General features: G+C 39.3%; 1 protein-coding gene and 1 long non-coding RNA gene across 4 annotated transcripts in view; one reads left to right on the top strand and one right to left on the bottom strand.

Annotated features, from left to right (window-relative positions):
* ZC3H12C (zinc finger CCCH-type containing 12C) overlaps nt 1–18,626 on the bottom strand; it is a 76,165-nt gene extending 57,539 nt beyond the window's left edge. The window contains exon 1 of one of the 3 annotated variants that reach the window (XM_012773749.3): nt 18,354–18,626. In XM_012773749.3, coding sequence (XP_012629203.2) covers nt 18,354–18,395 — 42 coding nt within the window. In that variant the 5' untranslated portion in view covers nt 18,396–18,626. Of the gene's footprint in view, nt 1–13,534; nt 13,637–13,745; nt 14,435–18,353 lie in introns of those variants that run through there. The other 2 variants (XM_012773750.3, XM_012773751.3) reach the window with 2 other exon arrangements.
* The window catches only part of LOC105876133 (uncharacterized), a 126,988-nt gene continuing 113,907 nt past the window's right edge, over nt 14,485–27,565 (top strand). The window contains exon 1 of the long non-coding RNA XR_001156258.3: nt 14,485–14,871. This is a non-coding gene — a long non-coding RNA (uncharacterized LOC105876133). The remainder of the gene's footprint in view (nt 14,872–27,565) is intronic.

Genomic DNA, 27,565 nt, shown 5'->3' with positions numbered 1-27,565 from the left:
AAGATCAATGGGATTGATGAGAAAGTTGAAAACCAAAAAAGAAACCAAAAAAGTAATTTAAGACATGAAGAAAAAATCAAAATAATGTAAGAAAATAACAATAGACCTTCTAAAAAATGAAAGTCATTTAGGGAGTGTCAAAATACAGTGGAAAGTTTTAATGACAAAGACAAAGCAGAAGAAAGAAATTCAGAGTTTGAAGACAAGGCTTTCCAATTCACCCAGTCACTTAAAAATGAAGAAAAAATATGCAAGAAGAATGAACAATCTCTCCAAGAGATTATGGGATTATATAAAACAAACAAGTATAACAATCATAGGTATCCCTGAGGGAGGAGAAAAAGCAAAAAGCATGGAAAACCTATTTGAGGGGATATTGGAGAAAAACTTCCCTGGTACTAATAAAGATTTAGACATCCAGATACAAGAAGGTCAGCAAACACCTGAAACATTTAAGGAAAAAACATAAGGAAAACTCTCTGGACATCGGCTTAGGCAAAGAATTTACAACTATGACTGCAAAAGCGAATACAGCAACAACAAAAATTAAAAATGGGACTTAAGTAAATTAAAAAGTTTCTGTACAGCAAAGGAAATAATCAACAACCAACAGAAAGGGAGAAAATATCTGCAAACTATACACCCAATAAAGGGCTAATATCCAGAATCTACAAAGAGCTCAAACAAATCAGCAAGGAAAAAACAAATAATCCCATCAAAAAATCAGTAGGTAAAAGATACACCAGATTTTTTTTTCAAGAGTAGATAAATGGGCAAAAAAATCTATGAAAATGTGCTCTGCACCACTAATTATCAGGGAAATGCCAATGAAAATCACAATGAGATATCACCTTACTCTGTCAGAATGGCCACTACTAAATAGTCAAAAAACAATAGATGTTGGTGTGGATGCAGTGAAAAGGAAATGCTTATACACTGTTGGTGGGAATGTAAACTAGTATAACCTCTACGGGAAACAGTATGGAGATTTCTTAAAGAACTAAAAGTAGACTTACCATTCTATCCAGCAATCCCACTACTGGCTATCTACACAAAGTAAAAAAAAAGTCATTTTACAAAAAAGATGCCTGCATCTGAATGTTTATTGCAGCAGAGTTCACAATTGCAAAGATATGGAATCAACCCAAGTGCTCACCAACTAAGAAGTGGACAATGAAGATGGTGTGTGTATATGTATATGTATGTGTATACACACACACACACACACACCATGAAGTACTACTCAGCCATAAAAAGCAACGAAATAATGTCTTTTGTAGCAACTTGGATGGAACTGGAGACCATTATCCAAAGTGAAGTATCTCAGGAATGGAAAAACATAAGTGAGAACATGTGGTATTTGTATGTGGGAATTACAGGAGGAGTATATATGATCATAAAGTGGTGGCATCATGGACATTGAAAACTAAAAAAGGGGGAGGGTAGGAGTGGAGTGAGGAATAAAAATCTACCTTTCAGGTACAATGTACACTATTCTGGTGACAAGTACACTAAAAGCCTTGATTTTAGCATTATACAATTCATTCATGTAACAAAAACCACTTGTACCTCCTAAATCTAAGGAAATAAAGAGAAAGCAACACATTTAGAGAGATAAAAATTCTGTTATAGATAATTTTAGTTTCAGATACCAATAGCTATCCATGTGGAGATGTCTACAACAGAGTAGTGTACAAGAGAAAAGTCAGGATAGGAGATATAAACATGGTAGTCAGACATACATAGATGGTATTTTAAAATAATATTAAGACTCCTTTGGAAGAGTATAGGTAAACAAAAAGAGTCCAGGAGCTAAACATTAGTAACCTAAGGATAGAAAGATATTTCCTAGATTTGTTAATAGCATATTTTCATGTAGAATATATGTTACTATATTTAATAATTGTTTAACACGCTAAATTCAAACTTCAGTACAAAAACTATTTAAAAAACCTCATAGTATCACAACACAGTTTGCCTGCCAGCCTCTGAAAATTTCAGTTTCAACAGCACTGCCATTTTTGGAATTTGTAAATTATTTGAATCTTTACTTTGGGGAGGGGCAGGAGTTTTCAAACAGTGCTCTGCAAAAATATGGGGGCTAGGTAAGGATGGCATAAGAACCCTGATCCTAAGAGATTCATTTAAAAGAAGGGTTTTCTTTCAGGGGGTATAAATTATGTCATTTACTTATACCCACATTTTATAGATATGACATAACAAGTAGACAACAGTGAGAAGAATAGGTCTCAAAATTTATCCCACTGAAACAAGGATAGAATCATTAAGTGGGTTAAAATTAGTAAACTTTCAACCTTACTGAATTTAAGCTGATTGACTGTATATTCCATTAAAAAAGAAGAGACCATGTCTTAAGTACTAAATATATATGTTAAAGATGTTTCTTGAAAGATACTTAGGGATTTAATAATTTAAGGGAATCCCATGTAACATATAAGTCTATTTTTAAGTTTCTCATATTTAACTGTTAAGATATTTTCAGGACATGTATATACAAGCAAGGAATACCTGTGTTAGAAAACAACACCCATTGGAAAATTAAAAAGTAAAATACCAAAGAGGAAGTCCCATTAAAATCATAAATAGCATAAATCCCTTCTATTAATCAACAGTATTCTTTGATTTCAGCCAATGCAATAAAACAAGAAAAAAGGGTATAACTGAAATGTTGAAAAATCTCCGATATCATAAGGTTATTACAATAGATTTTGAAATCAAAAGACTCAACTGAAATTGCTGGAACTAGATACTACAATTTATCTAGCAGTACATAAAAGAGTTCAGTAGACAGATTATATACAAATGAATTTCTTTTATATCAGTCACTATCAGGCATATAGTATAATGAGGAGAAATCACATTCATAATAAATATAGCTAACATTTCTTAAGGACTTAAGTGCTTCAATATACATTGCCAGATAATCTCCCCAACAATAACCACAATAATACATGATATTGCCATGATAATAGATATCATTATCATCATTTTATAGACAAAGTAACTGAGGCTTAGGGAAATGAATAAGAAACTTGCCCAAGATCACATATATAACCCATAAGTGTCACAAAAGGAACACAAACCCAGTCTCTCTGACTCTATCAAATGAGCATCTTAGCATTATTATGCTCATTCTTGTCTATAAAATTAACAAAATAGGTTGTGTGGGGAAACAGGAATGGGGGCAGAAAAATGGACACTCATGCATTGATGACCAAAATATAAATTGGTGCAACTTTTCTAGAGCACAAGTTGTATGATCACATCTATAAATTTATTAAAAATACACTGATTAATGTGCACATGAACCTATATATGCAGACTACATCACACTGTTATTACAATTTTAAAAACTGGTCATAATCTAAATACTCGATAATATAAACTTAATTAAACTGTAATACTTGAATATGTTGAATGCCATTCAGCTAATAAAAATAATCTCTTAGGATATTTAATAACATAGGAAAACTCTTATGTTACATTGGATAAAAAGCAATAAAACTAAACATGCATATACTTTCTAAAAAGAAGGTATTTATATTTATTAAAAGATTTTTAAAGATGAGAATAAGGATACAAATATTTTAAATTATCTCTAGGTGAGAATTATAGATGATTTTCACTATCATTTTATACTTTTTCTGTATTTTACAAATGTGTGATAAAATGTTAAAATATTAAAGTCAAAATTTAATTTTAAAGATAAATTGAAGTAACAGACTACTTCTATTTAAAACTATTTTCTATGCATGATATTGCTAATTTTTTTTTTTTTTTTTGAGACAGAGTCTCGCTTTGTTGTCCAGGCTAGAGTGAGTGCCGTGGCGTCAGCCTAGCTCACAGCAACCTCAAACTCCTGGGCTCCAGTGATCCTTCTGCCTCAGCCTCCCGAGTAGCTGGGACTACAGGCATGCGCCACTATGCCCGGCTAATTTTTTTTATATATATATCAGTTGGCCAATTAATTTCTTTCTATTTATAGTAGAGACGGAGTCTCGCTCTTGCTCAGGCTGGTTTCGAACTCCTGACCTTGAGCAATCCGCCCGCCTCGGCCTCCCAAGAGCTAGGATTACAGGCGTGAGCCACAGCGCCCGGCCAGATATTGCTAATTTTATTTTAACATATTTCATGCCCATTATTTTTAAGTTACTTAAGGTACTTTTCTATCTTAGCAAAAACAGAAAATACATCATTTATTGAACATTTTAAAGCTTTTAGATCTATACTAGTCATTTAAAATGATAGCAAAATTCTAGAGGTAATATGTAGGATCACCAACTCAATGGGGCCATCAAAGAAAATGATAACATAAAGATTTTTTAAAAAGTGTAAGTCAACAATGAGGAGGCAGCCTCAATTATTTAGGAAAACTGTCCTCTGTAAGTATACAATAAAAACAAATTACAAAGCAAAAGCCAAGATTTGAAATAGATTAAATCACAGAATAGGGATAAAATTAAGCCCACATAATTTTGAATAAGAAATGAGTACAGATGACTAAGAACAAAGAACAAAAACTAATTTTAGCTTTACCCTAAAAGACATGAGGTAATAGATTTGAAAACCCTAAAAAAAAAACCCCTAAGATATAACCTGACATATTAAAAGCAGTAACACTAGATTTTGTCGAAATTTTGTATCCGGCAATTCTAATCACTCAGAACACAACCAAGAGCCAGGGAACAAGTAGAAAAACAAATAGATAAAACCTCAGTCCAATCAAATCAATGCATACTGCTAAATCATTTCCTAATACTGAGTTTGTTCTATGTGTCAAGCACTTTTACATCCATTATCTTGAATCAGTAAAAACAGCTCTGCAAAGTAGAGTTTGATGGATGAGAAACTGAGAGTCTTGCCTAGGGTCACAGCAAGTAAATGGCGGAGCTGGGATTCAAATCCAGGACTACCTGATTTCAGAGACCCAACCTGCTCTCGCTATTCTGTGTAACCTTTCATTTATTCAATCTAGACTATCTGAGCATCCTATAGGCTTTTAATCATAGTCTAAAAACTTTTATTTTCAGATATAATGTTAGCATGTTGTCATCTAGTCCATGGCAGGTATCGCCAGTAAATTAGAAGGAGGAAATGACAATGTCAGCAAGGAACAGCTAACAAAAAGGAGGTAAAACCCCAAGTCACTGATATGAATCAAAATAAATAATTGATTCCTGTTGCCCACCACATCTAAAACAAACAAATTGCATAACAAATATTGCTACTGAGTTTAGGATAAATCAGAAATCTCAGTAATCTGGGCTAAGTTACTTAACATCTCTAGGCATCAGTTCCATCACCTGGAAAATGGGCAAAACAACAGCATATACCTTATAGAGTTGTAAAACTAAATTAAATGTAAAGTTCTTAATACTGTACCTAGCATAGAGCTAGTGTCCAATAAATATTAGCTACTATTAACATTCAAAATAAGTGAAATAGGGGAGATTGAAGTATATTATGAAGTGGGATTTGAACAGCATGTACTCTCTGGTTTGCTCAAGTAACTGCAATTTATATATGCTTGCTTATAAATTTTGTTCCTAAAGGAGAGCTCCTAGAATTATTATGAAGTCCATGCCTGCCACATTTGTAAAATAGTGGTTTTATCCCTGCCCCAAATCATCAGGATCCTCAGGGTTTAAGAGAAGTGGTCTGATGGATAGCAATAGAAGCTGTAGTGGAGGTGATTTGGGATATACTGAGTTCCATGTGCACGTGGGTGTGAAATGCTCACATAAACCAAACTTACTGCTTATCAGACAGTAACCTCTAACTTCCTCACCTCCAGCCCTAAGTATGTGGCCCTACTGGGTCACATGGTGCTGAAGTTTCCCAGATTTGATCCAACTTCAAGGTGGTAACCCAAATACATTGGGGGAGGAAGAGGAGGTCAAGGAGGAAAGGCTGTTGAAGACTTTTCTCCTGTTAAAGAGAAACATATGCCCTAGAGCTGCTCCAGCACCCTTGGTTTCTGAGTTTTTTTTATTATTGAATTTGGATTAAAAGAATGAAGTCAAATGACACTTGACTGCAAAAATATTTATAAGCAAATAGCCTTCTTACATTTTGGTATAAAGCTGTGAACTTCATAACTTTGTAAAGCAAGATATAAAGCAAGTAAAAGAGGAAAATAAAGTACTTTTACTAACTGAAAAAAAAAATAAGTGAAATCATAGGCTACATATTATTTGATGGAAGAAAAATATATGTGTGCATATATTCTTCCATTTAAAATGGTTTAAATGGTTTTCTCTTGAAAGACTTTTTGGATAATTCACTTTTATGATATCCTCTGCTAAGAGAGGTTAAAAAAGGTTAATTATATTCTTTAAAGACTGATTAGGGTGGTGGTAGCTGAATGTTGGGGTGGCTGTGGTAATTTCTTAAAATAAGACAATGAAGTTTGCCACATGATTGACTCTTCCTTTCATGAAAGATTTCTCTGTAGCTTATGATGCTGTTTGATAGCATTTTTACCCACAAAACTTTCAAAATTTGAGTCAATCCTCTCAAACCCTGCTGTTGCTTTAACAATTAAGTTTATGGAATATTCTAAATCCTTTATTTATTGACATTTCAACAACGAGCACAACATCTTCACCAAGAGTAGATTCCATTTCAAGAAACCACTTTCTCTGCTCATCCATAAAAGGTAACTCCTCACTCCTTCAAGTTTTATCATGATATTGCAGCAATTCAGTTACATCTTCAGGCTCCACTTCTAATTCTAGTTCTGCTATGTCTACCACATCTACAATGACTTTCTTCCTCTCAAGTTTTGAAGCCCTCCAAGTCATTCGTGAAGACTAGAATCAACTTCCGAACTCTTGTTAATGTTGATATTTTTACCTTGTCCCATGAACAAAAATGTTCTTAATGACATTCATAATGGTGAATCCTTTCCAGAAGGTTTTCAATATGCTTTGCTCAGATCTATCAGAGAAATCACTATCTATGCCAGCCATAGCCTTATGAAATGTATTTCTTAAATATTATAATAAGACCTGAAAGTCAAATTATTTCTTGATCCATGGGCTGCAGAATGTCTTACCTGCATTAGCAGGCAACAAAAATCACATCAATCTCTTTGTATATCTCCATCAGAGCTCTTGGTGGTGCACTGTGAATAATTTGGTGGTGCAGTAATTTTGGTGGTGCAGTAATATTTTGAAAGGAATCTTTTTTTTTTCTTCTGAGCAGTGGGTCTTAACAATGAGCTTAAAGTATTCAGTAAAACATGCTGTAAACAGATGTGCTATCATCCAAGATTTGTTGTTCCATTTATAGAGCATAGGCAGAGCAGATTTAGCATAATTCTTAAGGGCCTTAGGATTTTTGGAATGGTATATGAACTTCAACTTAAAGTCACCAGCTGCATTAGCCCTTAACAAGAGAGTCAGCCTGTCCTTTGAAGCACTAAAGCCAGGCACTGTCCTCTACTCTCTGGCTATGAAAGTCTTAGATGGCATCTTCTTCCAATATTAAGGCTGTTATGTCTACATTGAAACTCTGTTGTTTAGTGGAGCCACATTCATCAATTATCTTAGCTAGATCTTCTGGAGAGCTTACTGTTTCACTTTGCACTTTTATGTTATGGAGATGGCTTCTTAAACCTCATTAACCAGCTTCTGCTAATTTCAAACCTTTCTTCCATAGTCTTATCACCTCTCTCAGCCTTCACAGAATTGCAGGGTTAAAGCCTTGCTCTGGATTTTAGAAGGAATCTCCCAAAAAAGATGATTCCATTATATTGTTTAAACCTCAAAACTGATGAATCTAATAATATGTATAAGGTTACAGAAAGCTTAATATAATCAAGCATCACTTAACAACAGAGATATGTTCTGAGAAATGTGTCCTTAGGTGATTTTGTCTTTGTGTGAACATCATACGGTATACTTACACAAATCTAGATGGTATAGCCTACCACATACCTAGGCTATATGGTATGGCATATTGCTCCTAGGCTATAACTGTACAGCATGTTACTATACCGAGTATGGCAGGCAATTATAACACAATGGTAAGCATTTAAGTATTTGCATTTGTGTTATGGTCTAATCCAGGCATCCTCAAACTGCGGCCCGTGGGCCACATGTGGCCGGCTGAGGACATTTATCCGGCCCACCAGATGTTTTTGCTGCTGCTGCCTATCCTGCTTAGCAACCGACTGGTCCTGGGCCCACAGTGCACATGTGTGGAATGTGTGCCACGTTCTCCAACGGTCTAAGGGACAGTGAACTGGCCCCCTATTTAAAAAGTTTGAGGACCCCTGATAAACATATCTCAACATAGAAAAGGTACAGTAAAAATCTGGTATAAAGGTAAAAAATGGTACACCTGTATAAGGCACTTACCACGAATGGAGTTGCAGGACTGTGAGCTACTCTGCGTTAATCAGCGAGGGAGTGGGGAATGAATGTGAAGGCTTAGGACATCACTGTATACGACTATAGACTTAATAAATACCATACACTTAGGCTCCAATGAATATATATATAAAAAATTCTTTCTTCAATAAATTAACCTTAGCTTACTGTAACCTTTTTACCTTGTGAACTTTTTACTTTTTAAAAACTGACTCTTTTGAATAACACTTAGCTTAAAGTATAAATACACTGTACAGCTATACACAAATATTTTCCTTCTTTACACCCTTATTCTGTAAGCTTTTTTCTATTTTCAAATGTTTTTCTTTACTTTTCAAGTTTTGGTTAAAAATGAAGACACAAACACACATTAGTCTAGGCGCACACAAGGTCAGGATCATCAATATCACTGTCTTCCTCCTCCACATCTTGTCCCACTGCACGGTCTTCGGGGGCAATAACAGGCATGGAACTGTCATCTCCTATGGTAACAATGCCTTTTTCTGGAATGCCTCCTGAAGGACCTGGCTGAGGCTGTTTTACAGTTAACTTAATTTTTTTAATAGGTAGAAGGAATATACTCTAAAATACCAATAAAAAGTCTAGTATAGTAATACATAAACTAGTAACGTATCTTTATACAACTAGCAGCAGTAGGTTTGTTTATACCAGCATCCCCCAAAACATGTTAACACATTGTTCTATAACATTTTAACAGCTACAAGGTCACTAGGCGATAGGAATTTTTCAGCTTCATTATAATATTATGGGACCACGTATGACCGAAACTTTGTCATGAGGTTCAGGACTATATGAGGTTCAGCCTGGCTAAACTGGAACCCTCACTCCGCTGTTATTGAGGGACCTCAAGCAAGTTATTTAACCACATTATGATTCAGTTTCCTCATCCAAAAAAAGAGATACTGAAATACTTCTTCACAAGCATGTATTAGGCATTAAAGGCATTAACACACATAGAGCACTTAGAACAATGCTTGGCACAATAAACGTTACATACTGTTCTCAAGCCACAATGGAGTAAACCAAATGTTATCTAAGCAGAGGTCTGAATAAAGAGGTGTGAGCCAGGCAAAAGGTGAGGGAGAATAGGGTGAAATGTTTCAGGCAGGCAGGAAGACCTTTTGATTTTTCTACTTAGTCCATGTCTCCCGTTATGGATTTGACAGTTATCTTAAAGGGAGAATACTTTGAATGTTCACATATTTGTTTATGAGCTTTTGCTTTACACAAGTTCACTGGGCATAAGAATGACTGTCAGTGTTATATAGAACCATGCATACTATACTTTAGAGGCTATTAATCTCTATTTTCCCTTTAAGAAAGTTAAACAATCTTCTGATGATGCAAAGAAAAATTAAACAAGAGAGAAATTTGCCATAATGTTAAATTAGTTATATCTGGGTTACAGGAACATAGGTGTTTTAAAAATTCTTTATACTTCCTTATATTTTCTAAGTTTTCCCAAAATAAATACATTATATTTCTACAGTCAGAGAAAAGAGTTGTAAAATCAATAAAAACGTTTGAGGTTTTTCACTGAAAAGTTCTCCTTTTTATGAACTACACTGCTGTTACATCATTTATCATGCTGGACTAAAACTGTCTTTTGCTTTGTCTCCTTACTAGACCTAAGCAATCTGGTGAAAAGACATTGTCCTTGCCTTTAATTTATCTGGCCAGGCTGGAATTCTGTGTTGTTTTATTAGTGGGGTACTATTAGTGGGGTACATACCCATGATGCTAATTATCTAGCATCTCAATTTTCAAATGATATATGTCAAAGCCCTTGAGCTGGTGACTAAAAAAAATGTTGGGTCAACATACCACCACACATGATAACATACTTTTTAGAGAACAAACTAAAAATAGAATCACAGTAAGGCAGAAATGCTCAGTGGTTAAGCGCATGGGTTGTAAAGTCGGGCTGTCTGGGCCCTAACTCCCTTCTGCAACTTATTAGCTGTGTGACTCTGGGCAAGTTACTTAACTCTCTGTGTCTCAGTTTCCACATCTATAGAATGAGGATAATTGAAGCAATGCATAAAGGTGTTCAAGGGTTAAATGAGATAATGCTTGTAATGGACTTTGCATGGTGTCTGGCACATCAGTGTCTAAACAAAATAGCTATATTAGGTCAGCAATAAAAACCAAAGCAATGGTAGACAATTGATCTCTCCACATCACAGATCTGAAAGTTACCTTTATGTTACCAGATGCCAAAAATTACTCAGTGCCAGCCATTTAATATGCACAATAATTCTATAAAGTTTTTTTCTGTTGTTGTTTTTGTTTTTTTTTAAATCTTGAATCACCAAGAAATTAGAGATATATTCTGGGATAATAGATTTTTCAAAAAATCACATTCTCAATTGTTCACCATTTTCCTGAAGTGTTAACTGTGAAATAGTGGTAATGATTATAACATGTTTTGGTGAATCTTAACTTTTTAACTTTGTAAAGACATGAGAATTTTTATGTTGCAGGTCCATGAGGCATATTAGCACTTAAAACACACAAAGCTTTTTTAGAACTTTTGGTAGACTTGAGATCAAACCCCATAATCTCAATATTTTAAGTTTAAATTTGGAATCCTGATGTTAATTAATTTTATCATTCACTGACCATCTTATTTACTTAAGATTTCTTTTTCTATTAAAACTATACTCCAAAACTGTACTTGCCACCTTAATCACCCACTACTATCATCTGCTGCATGCTCCAGACACTGGACCACCCACTCCCTGCTTTCCTGCCACAGTTCCTTGATTCATTGTACTCACTAGGAAATGACTCCAAACCAGCTCTACTGACTTAAAAATCCTACTTTTGAGGCCTTCCCCAAGTACCTTAAGTTCTTACTCTGCTCACTGCACTTGGTACATTCCACTTAGCATTAAGTTCTCTGTTCATAATCTATACTTTTAGAGATCAGGGGCCTTACAAAGCACCTAGATTAATACTAAACAATCATTTGCTGAGGGAATAGAAGTATACAAGTTTCAAATGAGCAACAACTGCAGATTAGTTTATAATTGTACATTCCAACACTAAAAAGATAAAAAAATGCCCTGCTTAATATCTTGTTTGTTTAAAAATGCTAACAAATCAGAAGGAAAGACTTCTTCAGAGTTTATGTAAAAAAGCAATGAAAAACACTAAAAAGGTATAAAATGACAACACTTTTATATTTGTTAGAGTAATTAAAATTAATGTAGAAACCATGGTGGTCTGCTAGAATGAAGGCAAGGAAACCCAGTTGTAGAAAAAGAAAAATGTTTAAAGATACAATTTCTATTAACCACTTGGGGTCCAATTTTGTAGATGTAACCCATGAAAACACAGATCCAGAGAAGCCTGTAATATAAAATAGGATATTTTTATTAGTCTGATAATTGAATTTAGTAGAAGGAAGCGACTAATAAAAACTCCCATCAGCACCAAAACATTCCAAATGTCTGTTTCCTATCCTTTAATATTTCCCATTATACTAAAATAGTTCCATTAGACTTTCATTATTAAACAGAGGTTAAATAATACTGGTCACTTTGTTATTGTTTTATTTAAAAGTTCATTTTACTTTGGTCATGTCTCAGTACTTTTATGATGACCAGATGCCAGCAGTTGAATTGTAAGTTTTTACTTTGAAAACAAAACCCATTCTTTCCAGTAAAAATATTCAAATGCTTTGAGTTATAGATACATATCAGTATACTATTCTGATATTTTAATGGTACCTTCATACAGTAGATGGATATAAGTAACAAAATAAGCATGCTAAGTTGGAAGAAAACAGGTGAACAAAGGGGCAAATCTGAAATAGGCATATTCCTGGGCTTGTCACTGTAAGATTAACTTTACAAATGTTTGGTGCAACTATCATATATGCAAACACCAGAGAACACTAAAATTAAGAAGTTGCTACTAAAATTAATTGTGTCTGTATGTGATTAAATGAACAGAGGTCATACCCTCTAAAAATCGTAAATATATTAAGACAAAATATATAACAAACTATATTGGTAACTGCTTGTGGTTCCTGGAAAGTAAAAAAAAAAATGTGTTTATGGCATATCCCCTGCTTTCTGTTTATAACATGCATTAAAAAATGAAAAACTCAACGAGGAAATAGGTGAAAAACAGAACTTTCACAAATTTCCAAATATACAATACTTTCCAAATATACAAGTATTTCTGCAGCTATTCTAAGACGATTAAAAAAAAATCTGAATCAATAAGTGCCTGATGGACCTGGGATACTCCAGCACAGTCTTGCAACCAATAGGAAAACTTTCCCTTAATTTGGATTCGTATTGCATCTCTTTATCACAAAACACAGAGCACAAACCAGGATTGCTAACCGATAACCAAATGGCAAGAAACCCAGTTAGAGTAATCAGTACTTAGATGCTGAGGCTGTTCTGAAGGACTTTAAAGGGGTGAAAATGAGACAGTTTAGTAAAGAAAAGTGGGATTTATTTCTCCAAGTTGTATCTGTAACTGCTCTTTGTAGGGAGTTAAAAATGTGAACTAGCTGAGCTAAAATGAACGCACCGTGTAAAAGGGAATTGGGCTGGAAGGAGCCTGAGGGTGAGGGGTGAAGGAGGGACGAGGAAGGGGTGAGGGGCTTTCGTTAAGACCGGCCTGGGGGGTAGTGGATGGATAATGAAAGCTAATGGCTGGGGCTGTGTCCGAGATGTCCGAAGATGCCTTACCCACGAGCGCGCGAGGGTCTGCGTCGCAGGAGCAGAGCTGTAGGTCCGTTTCCATCGCGGGCGCCCGAGCCCGCCTCCATGTTCGGCGGCCGTGCCCCCGGGCGGGCGGGAGTGGACCGGTGCCCTAGGCCGCGGGGCCGGGGAGACCGGCCTCACCTCGCCCGAACTCCCCGCGGGGAGGATGCGCTGGGCTCTCCGCTCGGCCCCACCTGAGTGGCCGGAGCTCGGCGACTCGACCTCCGGAGCCCGACCCGCCTGGGCCTGGAGATCCCCCGGCGCGGCCGCCCCGGCCCGGCCCCGGCCCCTCAGCCTGGCGCTCGACGCGGCCCCCCTCCCTCACGCCCCGATCCCTCAAGACCACTGTCGCCGCCGTCGGCGCCCCCCACCCACTTCCCGAGGACAAACCTGGGGGCCGCTACCCGGCATGGCCAAGCCCGCGAGGAGGGGGCGAGCGGGCGGCGGGGCCCGCGGCGACAGCGGCCACCTCGGCCCTCCCCGCGCCGAGCCGCGCCCGCCCGCGCGCCCTCCCCGCGGGCCGCGGCCCGGAGCCCCCTCCCCCGGCTTGCACAACTCTCACCCCACACGCGCGCGCACGCGGATCTGTTGCTCAACCTACTTGCATTCTCTTCTCAGCAGCCATCACAACATGCCCTGGACGCCGGGGCAGCCCCGGGGCCCTCCGGCAGGCGGCCGTCTCTCGCCTCAGCCCTGGGCCGCCGCGGCCGCCGCTGCTAGGGCGCGGGGCGAGCGGGAGGCTCCCCCATGCCTGCCGCCCGCCCGCCCGGCCGGGCGCGCCGCTGCTCCGCGGGCGAGAGCGAACCCGGCTCTGCCGCCTGCCGCCTCGCTCCTCGCCCGCCCGCCGCAGCCGCAGCCGCTGCAGCCGCCGCCGCCGCCGCCGCGCCGCTGCCTCCTCCCCTTCCCTCTTTTCCTTCTCCTCCTTCGCCGCCTCTGGAGCCGAGGTTGGCAAACCAGCACCTGCTGCTGGAGATCGCCGAGAACTGAAACAGGAAACCCCGAGCCAAGGGGAAAACCCGGGAGGCGTGGAGAGGGGTGAGGGGAGCTGCTGGAACCTGACGGGCTCGACCCAGCCGCTGAGGCTGCCCGAGGTTCCCGCGTCTCCTCCCCTCGCGCCCATTCCCTTCCCTTGCCCAACCCTGGGGTCCCGACCTCCCCTCGCCGCTGCCCAGCCCTGTCTAGAAGGGCGCCCTCGGCCCGGCAACACCTTCTCCATCCAGCAGTAACACGGGTGGTGCCTGGGCAGTCAAGGTTATCGATGGGCCGCCTTCTCAGGGCACAGTTCCCGTGCTTGTTTACTTACTATCAATATTCCGTAAGGAGGAAAAACCACACCCTGCATTAGCAAGACCAATAAGAGAATTTAAACAAATGAAGCTGTTGGGATTACACCCAGAAGGACTTCTTTCAGCAAGGAAACTGGCCTTGTTGTAAATGGCAATCGTGTCAAAATCAAGGTTAAACCCAGGATAAATCCAGACCTCTTTCAGGAGATTGTGAGGAAACAGCCCTCCACACTGGGGTGGAAAGCACCGAGAGCAGAGAGCCTTTCTACTTCTGCGAATTGTACAGCACCCAGCACAGTCTAAGTCAGTATTTCGGAAAGGTTCAAATAGCCTTATTCGCCTGCCTGTGGAATGATCACCGTTGGGCAGGATGCGTCTGCTTCTGGAGCGAGAGGGAAGGACACTTAATGGATAGTGCCCCTACCATGTTCCACGGACCAGGTAGCCTGCTTTAAATGTACTATCCCCTTTAATTGTCACCGAAGCCATGTGAGCTGGGTATTATAATTCCTTTTTTTTTGAGACAGAGTCTCACTTTGTTGCCCAGGCTAGAGTGAGTGCCATGGCATCAGCCTAGCTCACAGCAACCTCAAACTCCTGGGCTCAAACGATCCTTCTGCCTCAGCCTCCCGAGTAGCTGGGACTACAGGCATGCGCCACCATGCCCGGCTAATTTTTTCTACACATATTAGTTGGCCAATTAATTTCTTTCTATTTATAGTAGAGATGGGGGGGGGGGTCTCACTCTTGCTCAGGCTGGTTTCGAACTCCTGACCTCAAGCAATCCGCCCGCCTCAGCCTCCCAGAGAGCCAGGATTACAGGCATGAGCCACCTCGCTGCCGGGCCTATAACCCCTCTTATCCATCAGAAAATAGAGGTTAACATTTACCTGCAATTACACAGCTTGAATGTGAAGGATCCAGATCTGTTGCATCCAAAGCACCTATTTGTTTCACTGGACTACGGTTCATGCCTTAGATTGCATTTTTCACCTTTAATAGAATTTTTTGCCTCTCTGAATTGTTTTCATTAGGGCATATGTGTGGTTTAAGCATACATCTGTTTAATGGGCTTGGACAACTTCTTGGTAGTGATATTTATGATGCGTATTGGGGCCCAAACTTTATATTTTCCAGGTTAATTTTCACTACCAAAAATATGCCTTTATGATTTAGTTGAGCAGCACAGATGTCCCCACCTCTTTGGCCAGCATCTGTTGTTCTTTAGCTATTGATGATGGGGTCCCAGCTGAGAGTATCCTGAGATGCCCAGGTGCCCATGGGCATCCTGACTTCCCTTGAGATGAAAGGAGAGTGTCTTACTGAGCCTGTTTTCCACTGTGGTAGGCAGTCTTGGAGCCCGTTACATAAAATTGCAGTCAAGTAGGCTGGCTTCTCTGGTTGGCATTTTTAGTACCACTTTGAAGACCCTTTGGAAGACTGGTAAACTGCTCTCTGCACCCCGGTGAGATTTTACTGGCAGAAAAGGTAGAGGCTGGAAAAGCAAACCCTGTACACTGGACCAAACCCTCAGAAATCTCTGGAGCAGAATTGGAGATCCTTAATCTTAACATCTCTGAGGGACTTAGCAGGGACTTAGAAAGAGGCTGGCTGGTTGATGACAGTAAGTGATAGCATCTATGGCATTATTTTAAGGATGCCAAGAAATTCCCCCACTCCATGATACAGGGCCCACACAGCCTACCTCTTGTGTCCCACCATTGACTCAGCTGAATTCCATTCAATATTGAATAAGTATAGTTAAAGATCAGGGTACAAAAGATGAGTAATAGTTATAATAGCTAACATTTAATGAGTGCTTACCATGTTCCAGATACTATTCTAAGCATTTTGCATGTGTTATCTCATATAATGCTCACAAAACCCCTATAAGAGAATACCTATCACTATTTCTGTTTTATGGATGAGAAAACTGAGACCAAGATTACAGTCAATAACAGTGCAAGGGCTAAACTGCAGGCAGTCTGACTCTAGACCCATTATGTGAATAAGATACAATAACTGCCCTTATTATTTTACTATTTATTTAGGAAGATAAAAACACATGAAAGTTAAAAGAAAACCGGGAAGAGAAGATAATTTATAAGTATCAACTATGTGTCATGGGTAATAAATGCCATAAGGTATCAGAAGACAGAGAAATCACTTTAGGTTGAAGTAGTTGGGAAGACTTACATAGAAGATGAATCTAGGTTTCAAAAAGGGATTTGAGCTGGATTGTGATGGATGAATAGTATTTTGATAAGTGAAGAGGAAAGGAAGAGCATATCCATGGAACTGACAATATAAACAAAAATATAGTGCCAGGGACATTTGGGGAACAGAGATAGATAAGATAAAACTGGAAAGGAAAAATAGGACATAATTTCAGAGATTTGCAAAACACGAGAGGAACACACAGACACACAGAAAGAGAGAGAGAGAGAGTTGGTTCCGTGTAGTCTGTATCCAGTAGGGAATCTGTGAAGGGTTTTAATCAGAAGGTAATGTGGAGAATGTCCTATTTTAGGAATACCGATATTTTTATGGTTATTGGATGGTTTGGAAAGGAGAGGGAAACAAGTTTGAAGGCTAATATGGCAGAACTGACCTGCAATAACGAAGTGGATAGTGAGAGAAGAAAGGAAGCAACAGGTTAGTGAGACACTGATATACAAATCATAGAGGCTTTGTGAATGAATGAGTGAGTGTACTTGGTAGAGATACTGTAGGAAAAGGGAGAAGTCTAAAATGACTTAGAGTGTGCATGGGAAACCTGTAGTATTATTGACAAAAAAAAGGGACAGTATATGGGTGGAGAAACTACTTTTTACAAAATGTTCAGAATAGTTTGATTTTAGACATGTTTGAGGTGCTAGCAGGATATGCATGGGGGAATGTTTTATAGTACTATCTCAAAAAGGCAGATAGTTCAGTAAATGAGGCCCTTATCTGCCAATGAGAGAGTAAGTATGAAAATTTTAAATGTTGACTATTGTAACAATAACCAGGTATGACTATTGTTCATCTTTTAGTAAACCAGAGTTAAAAGAAAATTTCAAATAAAAATAAAATGTTTCTATGATTCTAAGTTAAATAGGCATTAGAGAATTCCTCTTGTATCGTTTTCTTTACCCCAAATTATATTAACTTAGAGAGAGAGAGAGAGAGAGAGAGAGAGAGGGAGAGAGAGAGAAAGGGAGAGCGAGAATATAGGGAAGAATTTTTATGGGTGCAGAGAATGTTAAGATGATGAAAGAAAACTTAGAGATCATTTAATCGGACTTTTTGCAAATGCCGAGATTGAGCATCAGATTCCGAGTGTTTGATAGTAAAGCTTCAAAACAGGCATTAGGCAAACAGGCATTTCTTATATTACTGATTCTGAATAGCTAAATCTCATTTTAGCTCTAAAATTAAGTCTGAACCTAGAATTGCGACTTTGAATTAAACATAATTAAAGAACCCAAGTGGCTGTGGCTCCACAGTAGGCAAAACCTTGGGAGAGCCTCACTAGTTAAAAGCAAATGCTTTAGAAAGAACAAATGAGGGGAGAATGGTTGCTGCGAGGGCAGCACTTCTGCTTTCTGAACTCTGGCTTCCAGGTTGACTACCACACACCTAGATTCACATTTGAGCCTTAAAAGGTGGAGTTTCAGATGCCTGTCACATCCCACCCTGGCTGCCTTAAGCCCAGCCACCTTATCTAAGAACTCCAGGAACTTCAACAGTCCACCCTCTGGTTCAAAATGGCACATACCCCTGGCAACTGCTTCTAGTTCTATCTAGACGTTTCCCAGGGGTGCCCTTAGGAGCTTTCTCATTGAAAATGAGTGGACCCCATGGCTATACTTGGGGTTACAAGAGAGTCATTTCTCCAACTCTCTTGTCTCACGCCTCTACCGTTCTGCCAAAACACTTACCTTAGTTGGAACAATGTCAGTAGTCACTCGTGGCACCTTCATCTCTAGCTCTTTGGCCGGCACTTGATTTCTTCTAGTTGAAGAGCTTCACACACGTAGCCAGATGCCTATTGTGATGTCTCACCCACAGTTTCTTTTATGTCTTTTAGAGAAGATCTGGTTAATTCCAACAACCTACGAAATGTTAAGCTTCATTTAACATCAGTACTCTACTCAAGCATTCACTAAGCACATGCTGTATGTAAGACAGACACGGAGAAATGAAATACGTTCTTGCCCATGAGCTTCAGTGACTGGCTAGTTCCTATTTAATGCTGAGTGCTTAGGGAAAGGAAACTAGAAGAAACAAGATATGTGCTGTTGACCAATATCAGGGCTTCTTTCTTTTGATGAGTAACCACAAGATTCCTTACCAGCTGCATGACTCTTTTTTTCTCCCCAGCACTTGTGGGAGGCCACCAGAGAGACAGAGCAGCAAGACTTTAAATATGCTGGTGTCATACAGTCATGTGCTCTATAAGAGTCTGTTGTTTTAAAAGTAAATTGGCATATAGAATTATAAATGTATAAAATTGAGATAGTAGGAAACACAGTTATGGAATTTTCAGGTTAAAGTACATCTTATGTTAAAAGTCTATATCACAAGAATATTAATTATACCATTATTTGCCAGGCAAAAAATATTAGAATCAACCTTAATTTCCATTAAGGGGGGGACTGTTTAAATAAACTGTATCTCCATACATTGGAATGATATTCACCTGTTAAAAAAAAGTGGCGTGGCTTTTTGTGTATGGAATAAACTTCAAGATGCGTTGCTTATTGAAAAGGGAAGGTGAAGACCAGTATATATAGTATGCTACCATTTGTGTGGAAGAAAATCTCTGTGTTTGATTATATATGCATGGAATATCTCTCTCTTGTGATGAACACACAAGAAACTGGTAATGCTGGTTGTCTCTGGGCGACAGAACAGAGTAATTGGGAAGAAGGGGTAGAATAGAGTTTCACTTTTGACTCTGTAGCTTTTATAGACCCTTTCATAGCTTTTTCAATTTTAAATTTGGTACTTGAATTAGCTATTCAAAAATACTTTTTCAGAGGCTACATTTATTGGTGCTGTGTGCTTTGTCCACAGTCACAAGGAAGAGGAAGTTAAGGGAGTCCTGTGAGTTGCACGTGTGGAGTCCGGGGCTTCCCAGTCAAGGGAAAGATTTCTCTCATCATGTGAAAGGGGAGATCCGATCATTGCTCAAGGATTCCCAGCTGGCATTAATGGGATTAGTCATTGTTTTTACAACTTAATTGTCCAAAGCCGTAAACTCAGATTCTAGGAAGATTTTTTTTATGGGAACTGCTTGACCCAAGGGGAACGTTCAGGGATGTTCTCGTTGGCAGACACAGGAGGAAGTGCACATAAGCTGGAGGCATTACAGCAGGTTAGCTGTAGGCACAGGGCAGATGGAACATGCAGTTTGTTCATAGTACTCACTACCTAGAAGTATATGTGCTTATTTGTTTTATTTTTCTGTCTTACCACATCAGAATGTAAGCTCCATTAAGCCAGGAGCTCTATGTCTTGCTCCCTGCAGTGTCCTCGGATTTTCTGGGCCTGGCCTGTGGAAGGCATTCAGGTTGGCTACAGACAATTGGAATCTCAATGACTCTCCAATCTGTGGCTGCTTATTTAGGCATTAATCTGTTAGAAGGTAGTTAAGACATGGCCATGGGAACTAGGACTTAGGTCTCCAATCTCTGAAAGAGTGGGCAAGGTAGGTTGCAAATCTCAAAGAAACTTGGAAATTAGAAAAATACTCATGTATGGGGGAACAAGGCAAGGAGCCAACTACTGAACTGGAAGAAGACAGGGGCTTGATTAAAAAAAAAGAAAAAAGATAAACAACTGACCAGCAAACAAATTAAAACACAACAATCCCCTAAACAAATAAACAAACAAACAGCAAATAGCACAGCAATAAAATAGAAGAGAGAGACCCATAATTAGGGATGTAATTTACAGGAAGAACAGGATTATCAGCAGAGCAGGTTTGCTGCTGAGTCACTGCACTGACAGACTGAGGTGGCTGGGGTGGATCAAGTCACCTTGACTTAGGGTCTAGATTGGCTTCGGAGTCTAGGGTAGGAGCTAGGTAAGTGAGCTTAGTGAATAAGGTCAGAGGGATATAGGAGAAATGACCAATCTAGGTGATTTTAGATACTGAGTACTTTACACTTTAGGGTGGAAGTCAGTGGAAATTTTACAGTTAGCTATTTGTGTTTGTACACTGAAATTCCAGGAGATATTCAGCCAATGAACATTTGGAAGGAGCCAGTAATGAGTCCAGTCAGGACAATATTAAGCACATCTCCATTAGTCCCATAAGTGAGTGCCACAGGCCTAGGTGAGAGGTAATTGAAGCTAAAGAAATAAATAGGCTGGAGCCGTCTGATGGCTTTTCATGGTTTCGGTAGACCACAGATCACATTCAGGGATTCAGTGGAGGTGCGTTCTGATCTTAGAGGAGCTATTTGTCTTATGCCTTTTCTATTCTGTGGTCAGTCTAGAGCACACAGGTTTCAAATTATAGGCAGAGGTAAGTCAGACTATACTTTAGGATACAATAGAACTATTTGCCTATTCCTGTTTCTTGTGGTCCTTCATTTTGTTCAAAACACTTTAGTTGAAACAATATCAGTGATCCCCTGAAATGTTCCTCCCATTCTTCAGTCATCGTGTGACTTCCTCCAGCTTTTGAGTTTTATACTCAAAATCCTGAAGGTTTATTGAGAAGTGCTAGGCCTTCTGACTCATTCTTACAATCTATTTTTAAAAGTGAGCATTATCTGTCTTTGGCAGTCCCTACTTCCTAATGAAGATCTTGATAGAGAAATTCAGGAACTTGTTTTATTTTGGATAACTACAAGAGGCAGTTAAGTGTTCAGTGAGCTTTGGCAAGGACAGCTTGTTTACGAGAAGACACTGTCCTGATGAAATGTATTACCATTGCTTCTGTAGTTTACTTTGCTAAAACACGTGTTTGCAAGAACATTTTAGAGTGTTGGTAGGATGGGGTCTATACAATTACTTATATTGTATTAGTGGTCAGTTCTTCATGTGCAAAAGCAGGAGCTGGCCTTTTCCAAGACATATATATATATATATATATATATATGTATATACAGCTAAACAACAGTGAAATTGAGGCTCAAGGGCTTCTTCTGTATGGATCTTGAACAAGGGTTAATGGAGGTGGGTTTCACTGGCTTTAACATCTAGTATTATACCTTTTAGTATTATGTTATAGTATTTTAAGTTATAATAGGAATACATGCTCATTAAGAAAGTTTTTAGGTTGGGCGCAGTGGCTCACGCCTGTAATCCTAGCACTCTGGGAGGCTGAGGCAGGCAGATTGCTCTTGAGGTCAGGAGTTTGAAACCATCCTGAACAAGAGAGAGACCCCTGTCTCTTCTATAAATAGAAAGAAATTAATTGGCCAACTAATATATATACATATATATATATATATATATATATACACAAAAAAAAAATTAGCCAGGCATGGTGGCACATGCCTGTAGTCCCAGCTACTCGGGAGGCTGAGGCAGAAGAATTGCTTGAGCCCAAGAGTTTGAGGTTGCTGTGAGCTAGGCTGATGCCATGGCACTCACTCTAGCCTGGGCAACAAAGTGAGACTCTGTCAAAAAAAAAAAAAAAAAAAAAAGAAAAGAAAGTTTTTAAGGCATACAAAGTTTCAAAAACACAAATGATTTCTAATCCCATTACCCAGAGATAAACAACCACCCTTACAATTTTTCTTTCTCTTCTATTCTCAATGGATATTTCACTATCTTTCTTGGTTTTATTAAATCAAACAAGTCTTTGTTGAGTGCCAGCACTGCACTCAGAATCATAAAATAAGAGACATGGCTCATACCTTAAATAAACTAAATATTTTCTTGGAAAGATAAGATACATTTAGGGGAAAAAATCTAGAGAGGACACAAATTAAATATAATCAAGTGTCCAACTTGCCTGAGTTAGGGGCTCACTCAGTCATCTGGGATCCCTAGGACTCATTCTCAAAATAATTATCTGTCCACCTTGGGGATATTCATCCAGCAGATATTTACTGAGCACCTACTGAGTGGCAGGCACTATTTGGATGCACCGCTACTTCCTAAGGTAGACTTGGAGAATTCCTAAGCTGAAGGCGGATGTGGCTTCCGTCAGGCTATCCTGCCAACCCCTCACCTTCTACAGCTCTCTCCGCTGCTCATTCTCTACCAGCCATGCTTACTTTCTTGCTCTTCCTATCCCTCTCTCTGTAATATTCTTTCCCAAATATCTACAAGCCTTTCTCCCTAATGTCCTTTAGATTTCTGCTCAAATATCACCTTATCAGAGAAGCCAACCCTCAACACCCTCTCAAAATAGCACACATATCTTCCCTTTATCTACATTCTGGCCATAATCCATCTCCTTAATCTTGATAGTTTTTAGCATCTATAACCACCTGATTTGAATACATATACACAAATGGGTCTATATTTGCTGTGAAGGAAGCCATCTAGGATGTTTATGGCTTCAACTTTCACTTAAACACAGGATGGAAACAACAGGCTCATGACTACCAAGATTTTGAGGGCCAGGGAACAAGATCAGGATTAGAATATAAGAGTGGTAGATTTTATCTTGTTAATAAAGAAATAATTTTATAAGAGAGGCAGAGTAGTAGTATATGAATCAAAATTCGTTTATCTGAAGGTGGAAGTGTAGGATAGTTGATTTGAATAACGTAAAGAAAGAGAAGAGACATGACGTCACTATTGGGCTATATCACAGGAAACCCAAACAGATGGTAGATATATGGGTGAGGCTTTCTCCAGAGAGGTTCTCCAATGGGCACAATAATGAGACAAAGTAGTGAGTGAAGTCTTTAGCTATCCAGGTAGCACATCATAACCCAGCTGGAAGCAGATTAGCTAATCGAGCTTTGATTTACATTATGGGTTCTGTTTTGCTGTGGCTTCTGTGATACCACTTCTTTCCCGACTCCATTCTTACTCTGATCAGTCTCTTTGGGATTTTTCTTCTTATGTCTATGCCTACAAAGAATTTCTCTCTGACCCACTATCTTTTGGCTTTACACACATGCCCTGGCTTTTCTCAACCATTCCTGTGTCATTAGCTACTGCCTACATTCTGATGGCTGCCAAATCTATCTCTGAAGCCCATAGTACCTGGCACTAAGTAGGTGTACAATAAAATCATCATTTATTTCTTCAAAATGAATAAATGGGCTTTATTGGGCTTCTGTTGTGTGTCAGCCATTGTGGTTGGTGCTGGGAAAGTTTCCTGCTCCAATAGAGCTTATGTGTTTATGCCCAATATACAATTAAAGACACAAGATACATTCATTCACAAGTGAACAAAATAATTTCACATAATAGTAAGTGCTCTGAAGAAATAAATTAGAGTGGAGTACTGGCAGGTCCAGGGCTGGCATGTGGGCAGTGATTAGAGAAGGCATTTTTTAGATTAGATTAGAGAAGGCCCATTTGAGCTGAAATGATGTTCAGGAGCCAGCTGTGGGAAGCAGTTTCCAGGAGGAACAAATGGCAAGTGAAGGAGCTTCCATCTAGTATAGGCAGTGTACAGGGGCTTAGTGAGGGAGGGAAGGAGTGTGACCTGAGTAGAGGAGGCCCCTTCAGGTGGGTCACGTGCTCGCCAGTTTGCCCCAAACCTCACTTCTTCCCATTCTCCTACCCCTGGCCAGCCCCACTTATTTACCTTACCTGCCTGGTGCTTGTCAGCATTTGAGTTTGTGACCCTTTCCTGCTCTTGCTAAACTGCACTGGCAGTTATCAAAAAGTCCTATGCTTTGGTTTTCTTCTGGGGCTTTACTTAGGCTGCTGTCTCTGCCTACAACACCTTTCCCCTGATAGATCTGTGAAGAAAGATTTAGCACAGCATTTCATTCCATTCTAGAAAGCCTTCTTTGATCTCATCTATCTGGGTTAGATGTCTCTGCTGTAGGCTCTCAGAGTCCCATGAGATAACCAAGGCACAGAAGGGTTGAGTAACTTCCTCTAAATCATATGAGAGAGCTGGTATTTGAACCCAGGCAGTCTAATACCTGCTTTGCTTTGCTTTGCTTGCTTGCTTTTTTTTTTTTTTTTTTTTTTTGAGACAGGGTCTTACTCTGTTGCATAGGCTAGAAATGCAGTGACATCATCATAGCTCACTGCAACCTTCAACTTGGGCTCAAGTGTTCCTCCTGTCTCAGCCTCATGAGTAGCTGGGACTATAGGCATGAGCCATCATGCCTGGTTAATTTTTCTATTTTTTGTAAAGATGGGGTCTTGCTCTTGCTCAGGCTGGTCTTGAACTCTCCTGGCCTCAAGCAGTCCTTCCACCTCAGCCTCCCAAAACATAGGATTACAGATATGAGCCACCGCTCCCAGCCTAAGCCCTGCTTTTAACCACCATGCCTCATAGGCTGTTGGGAGAATTACAAGAGTGATGCAGCCAAAGCGCTTAGCACAAGCCTTGACCTTTGGAAAGAATTCAATAAATGTTAACTCTGATTACAGACACAAGGTCTGCTCCTGAGAAGCTTATGGCTAAATGGGAGAGGTAAAAGTCTAGTAAACAAATGAATAAGTCAGAGAAAACAATTTGAATACCTAGAAGGATCTTTGTTTTTAACTGCTTTTTTCATTTGCATTTCTTTCTGTAAAGTACCTGCCACTTAATTACAGTAATGATGACAATCTTTGAAAAAGAAAATATTAAAAAGAGAAGCAGGTCTTGTGGAAAAATATGTCAAATTCGGTTTTAACCATTTTGAACTGGAGGTGCTTGTGGTTATCCAATTAGAGATGACCAGTAAGCTAGACAAATGGCAGCACGATTCACCCTATTAAGCATCCTTTTAAATTCTTCCCTTCCCTCACTTCCATATCTAATCTAGCAGCCAGGCTTGTTGGTTGTCTTCCAAATATATCTGTAATCTATCCTATTCTCTTCTTCCCTACCATTGCCCTGATCTAAATCACCACTGTCTCCCTGTGCCTCACTTTGTTCATCTGCAAAATAAGGGTACTAATAGTGTTTACCTTATGGGGTTGTGGTTAGCCTTAAATAAGATAATTTATGTAAAGCATTCAGGATGCTGCCTAGCACAGAGATGAAGGAGGCACCAAAAAGTAGAGAGGACCAAGATTGTGTGGGGAATCCTTGGAATCCAGGGAATGAATATTTCAAGGAGAGAAGTGCTTATCGGGGGTTAAGGAGATTGGGAACTTCCAAACCTGTGATATCTTGTTCTGTTAGGACCTGTTTATATAAAAGTGGTGAAATAGAAAGTTGAACAGGGTTATTCTATGCAATCAGTTCGTCAGAATAGTGTATAGAACCACTGTCTCCAGAAAGGTTGAGTCAACAGGAGTCTGTTGGTTAGAAGGAGCAAGACTCGGCTAGAATCTGGCTGACTCAGATCACTCCTGTTGAGTCAAAACTTTTTGTGCCAGGCCACCTCCCAGGCTGCAGACCAGCCTGTGGATTGTCTTCCTTTGGGGTCAGTTACCCACTCTTTTTCAGTCTGTGGAAGCCAGAGATGGGTGTGACCAAACTGCCATGGTTGGGCACAGCTGCTATGTCAGCAGTGGCTCAAGATGGAGCAGTTTCCGTTAAAAGTGACTCTGGATGTGGCAGGTACCATGACTGCACTTTTGGTTAAGAGATACAGTTATGTTGAGGAAAAGTATGAGGTTTGAAACCTAATGCCTGGTTTTGAGTCCCAGTAATCCAGTTCCACGTGGGACCAGCTTTGTGCTTTCAGCAAGTTAGTGAATTTCTCTAATGCCTGGCTTCTCCATTATTAAATGGATGTGTTCATAAAGTCACCAGTGTTTGCCTTGAAAGCACCATGTAAACCATAACCATCCTGAATAATCCAGGTCACAGATAATCTTTTGCTTAGTAAGAGAGACAGTTTTAATTGAATTATTAAGTTAATTGGGAAACACTTTGTTAAGATACTGCTTAAAGTAACATTACTCTTTGGAAATCGGACAGATATAATTCTCACAAAAGGTTTTCTCTTCTCTCAGAGGTATAGGAAGAAGGAATTCCTTAATGCTAGTGCGAGATAATATGGGCCAATTCCAGCAAGAACAGTTTACATATGCACAGTTCACTGCTATGGTTTTATCTCCTAAGAATTAGGATGAAATGGAGTAGCCTAGTCAAGGCTCCTCTTTTAAAAATTAATTCATTAATCATTTTTATTAACAAATATATATATTTATGGTGTGCAGTATGGTGTTTTGATAGATGGACACATTATGGAATGACTAAAAGAAGCTAATTAACATATGTATTACCTCACATATTTTTTTTCTAGTGAAAACATTTTAAAATATACTCAGTTAGCAATTTTCAAGCACGGTATATAATACATTGTTAAGGACCCTCTTTAAAGAAGCAGAATGTTGTACTGAGAAACTCTGACAAGAAAGTGGAAAGTGAATGAATAAAATGAGGGAAAGTCCAGTAAAACATGAAGGTTGACCTAGGATTTTAAAGACATTCTCAATGGATGGGAGTTACTCCCAGTGCCAAGCACCCTGAGTGGGCCAGTCAGTGTGGGGAAAGGACAGGCCAGAAACCACAGTGTGGTATGAGGACACTCGTAGGTGTAAGAAGAAACAGTTAAATGCACTTTGCGTGTCAGTACTCAGTCATTGCATCCTGGAAAGTACATGCTGGAATTCAAAGAGAAAATGCTCCAAAGTGACATCAAATGTTTTGCAATGGCAAGGCCTTGCCGTTGCACAATTTATGTGTCTATGCCAGGCGTCCTCAAACGACGGCCTGTGGGCCACATGCATGTGTGTTTGCCCGTTTGTTTTTTACTTCAAAATAAGATATGTACAGTGTGCATAGGAATTTGTTCATAGTTTTTTTTAAAACTATAGTCCAGCCCTCCAACGGTCTGAACGACAGTGAACTGGCCCCCTGTTTAAAAAGTTTGAGGACCCCTGGTATGCCCTCTTCCCTGTTAACCTGGAAGAAACTACCCCATTTTTCAAGTTATAATATATGGCTGGATAATATATCCAATATTTAAAAAAGTAAATACAATTGAATAATCATAATTCTGGTCTCATACAACAGAATTAGTTAAAGGATACTGGATATCTGACA

Source organism: Microcebus murinus, chromosome 4 (assembly GCF_040939455.1).
Source record: "Microcebus murinus isolate Inina chromosome 4, M.murinus_Inina_mat1.0, whole genome shotgun sequence".
Lineage (NCBI taxonomy): Eukaryota > Metazoa > Chordata > Mammalia > Primates > Cheirogaleidae > Microcebus > Microcebus murinus.
Note: the sequence above shows the minus strand (reverse complement) of the source record. Positions and strands in the feature narration are given on the sequence as shown.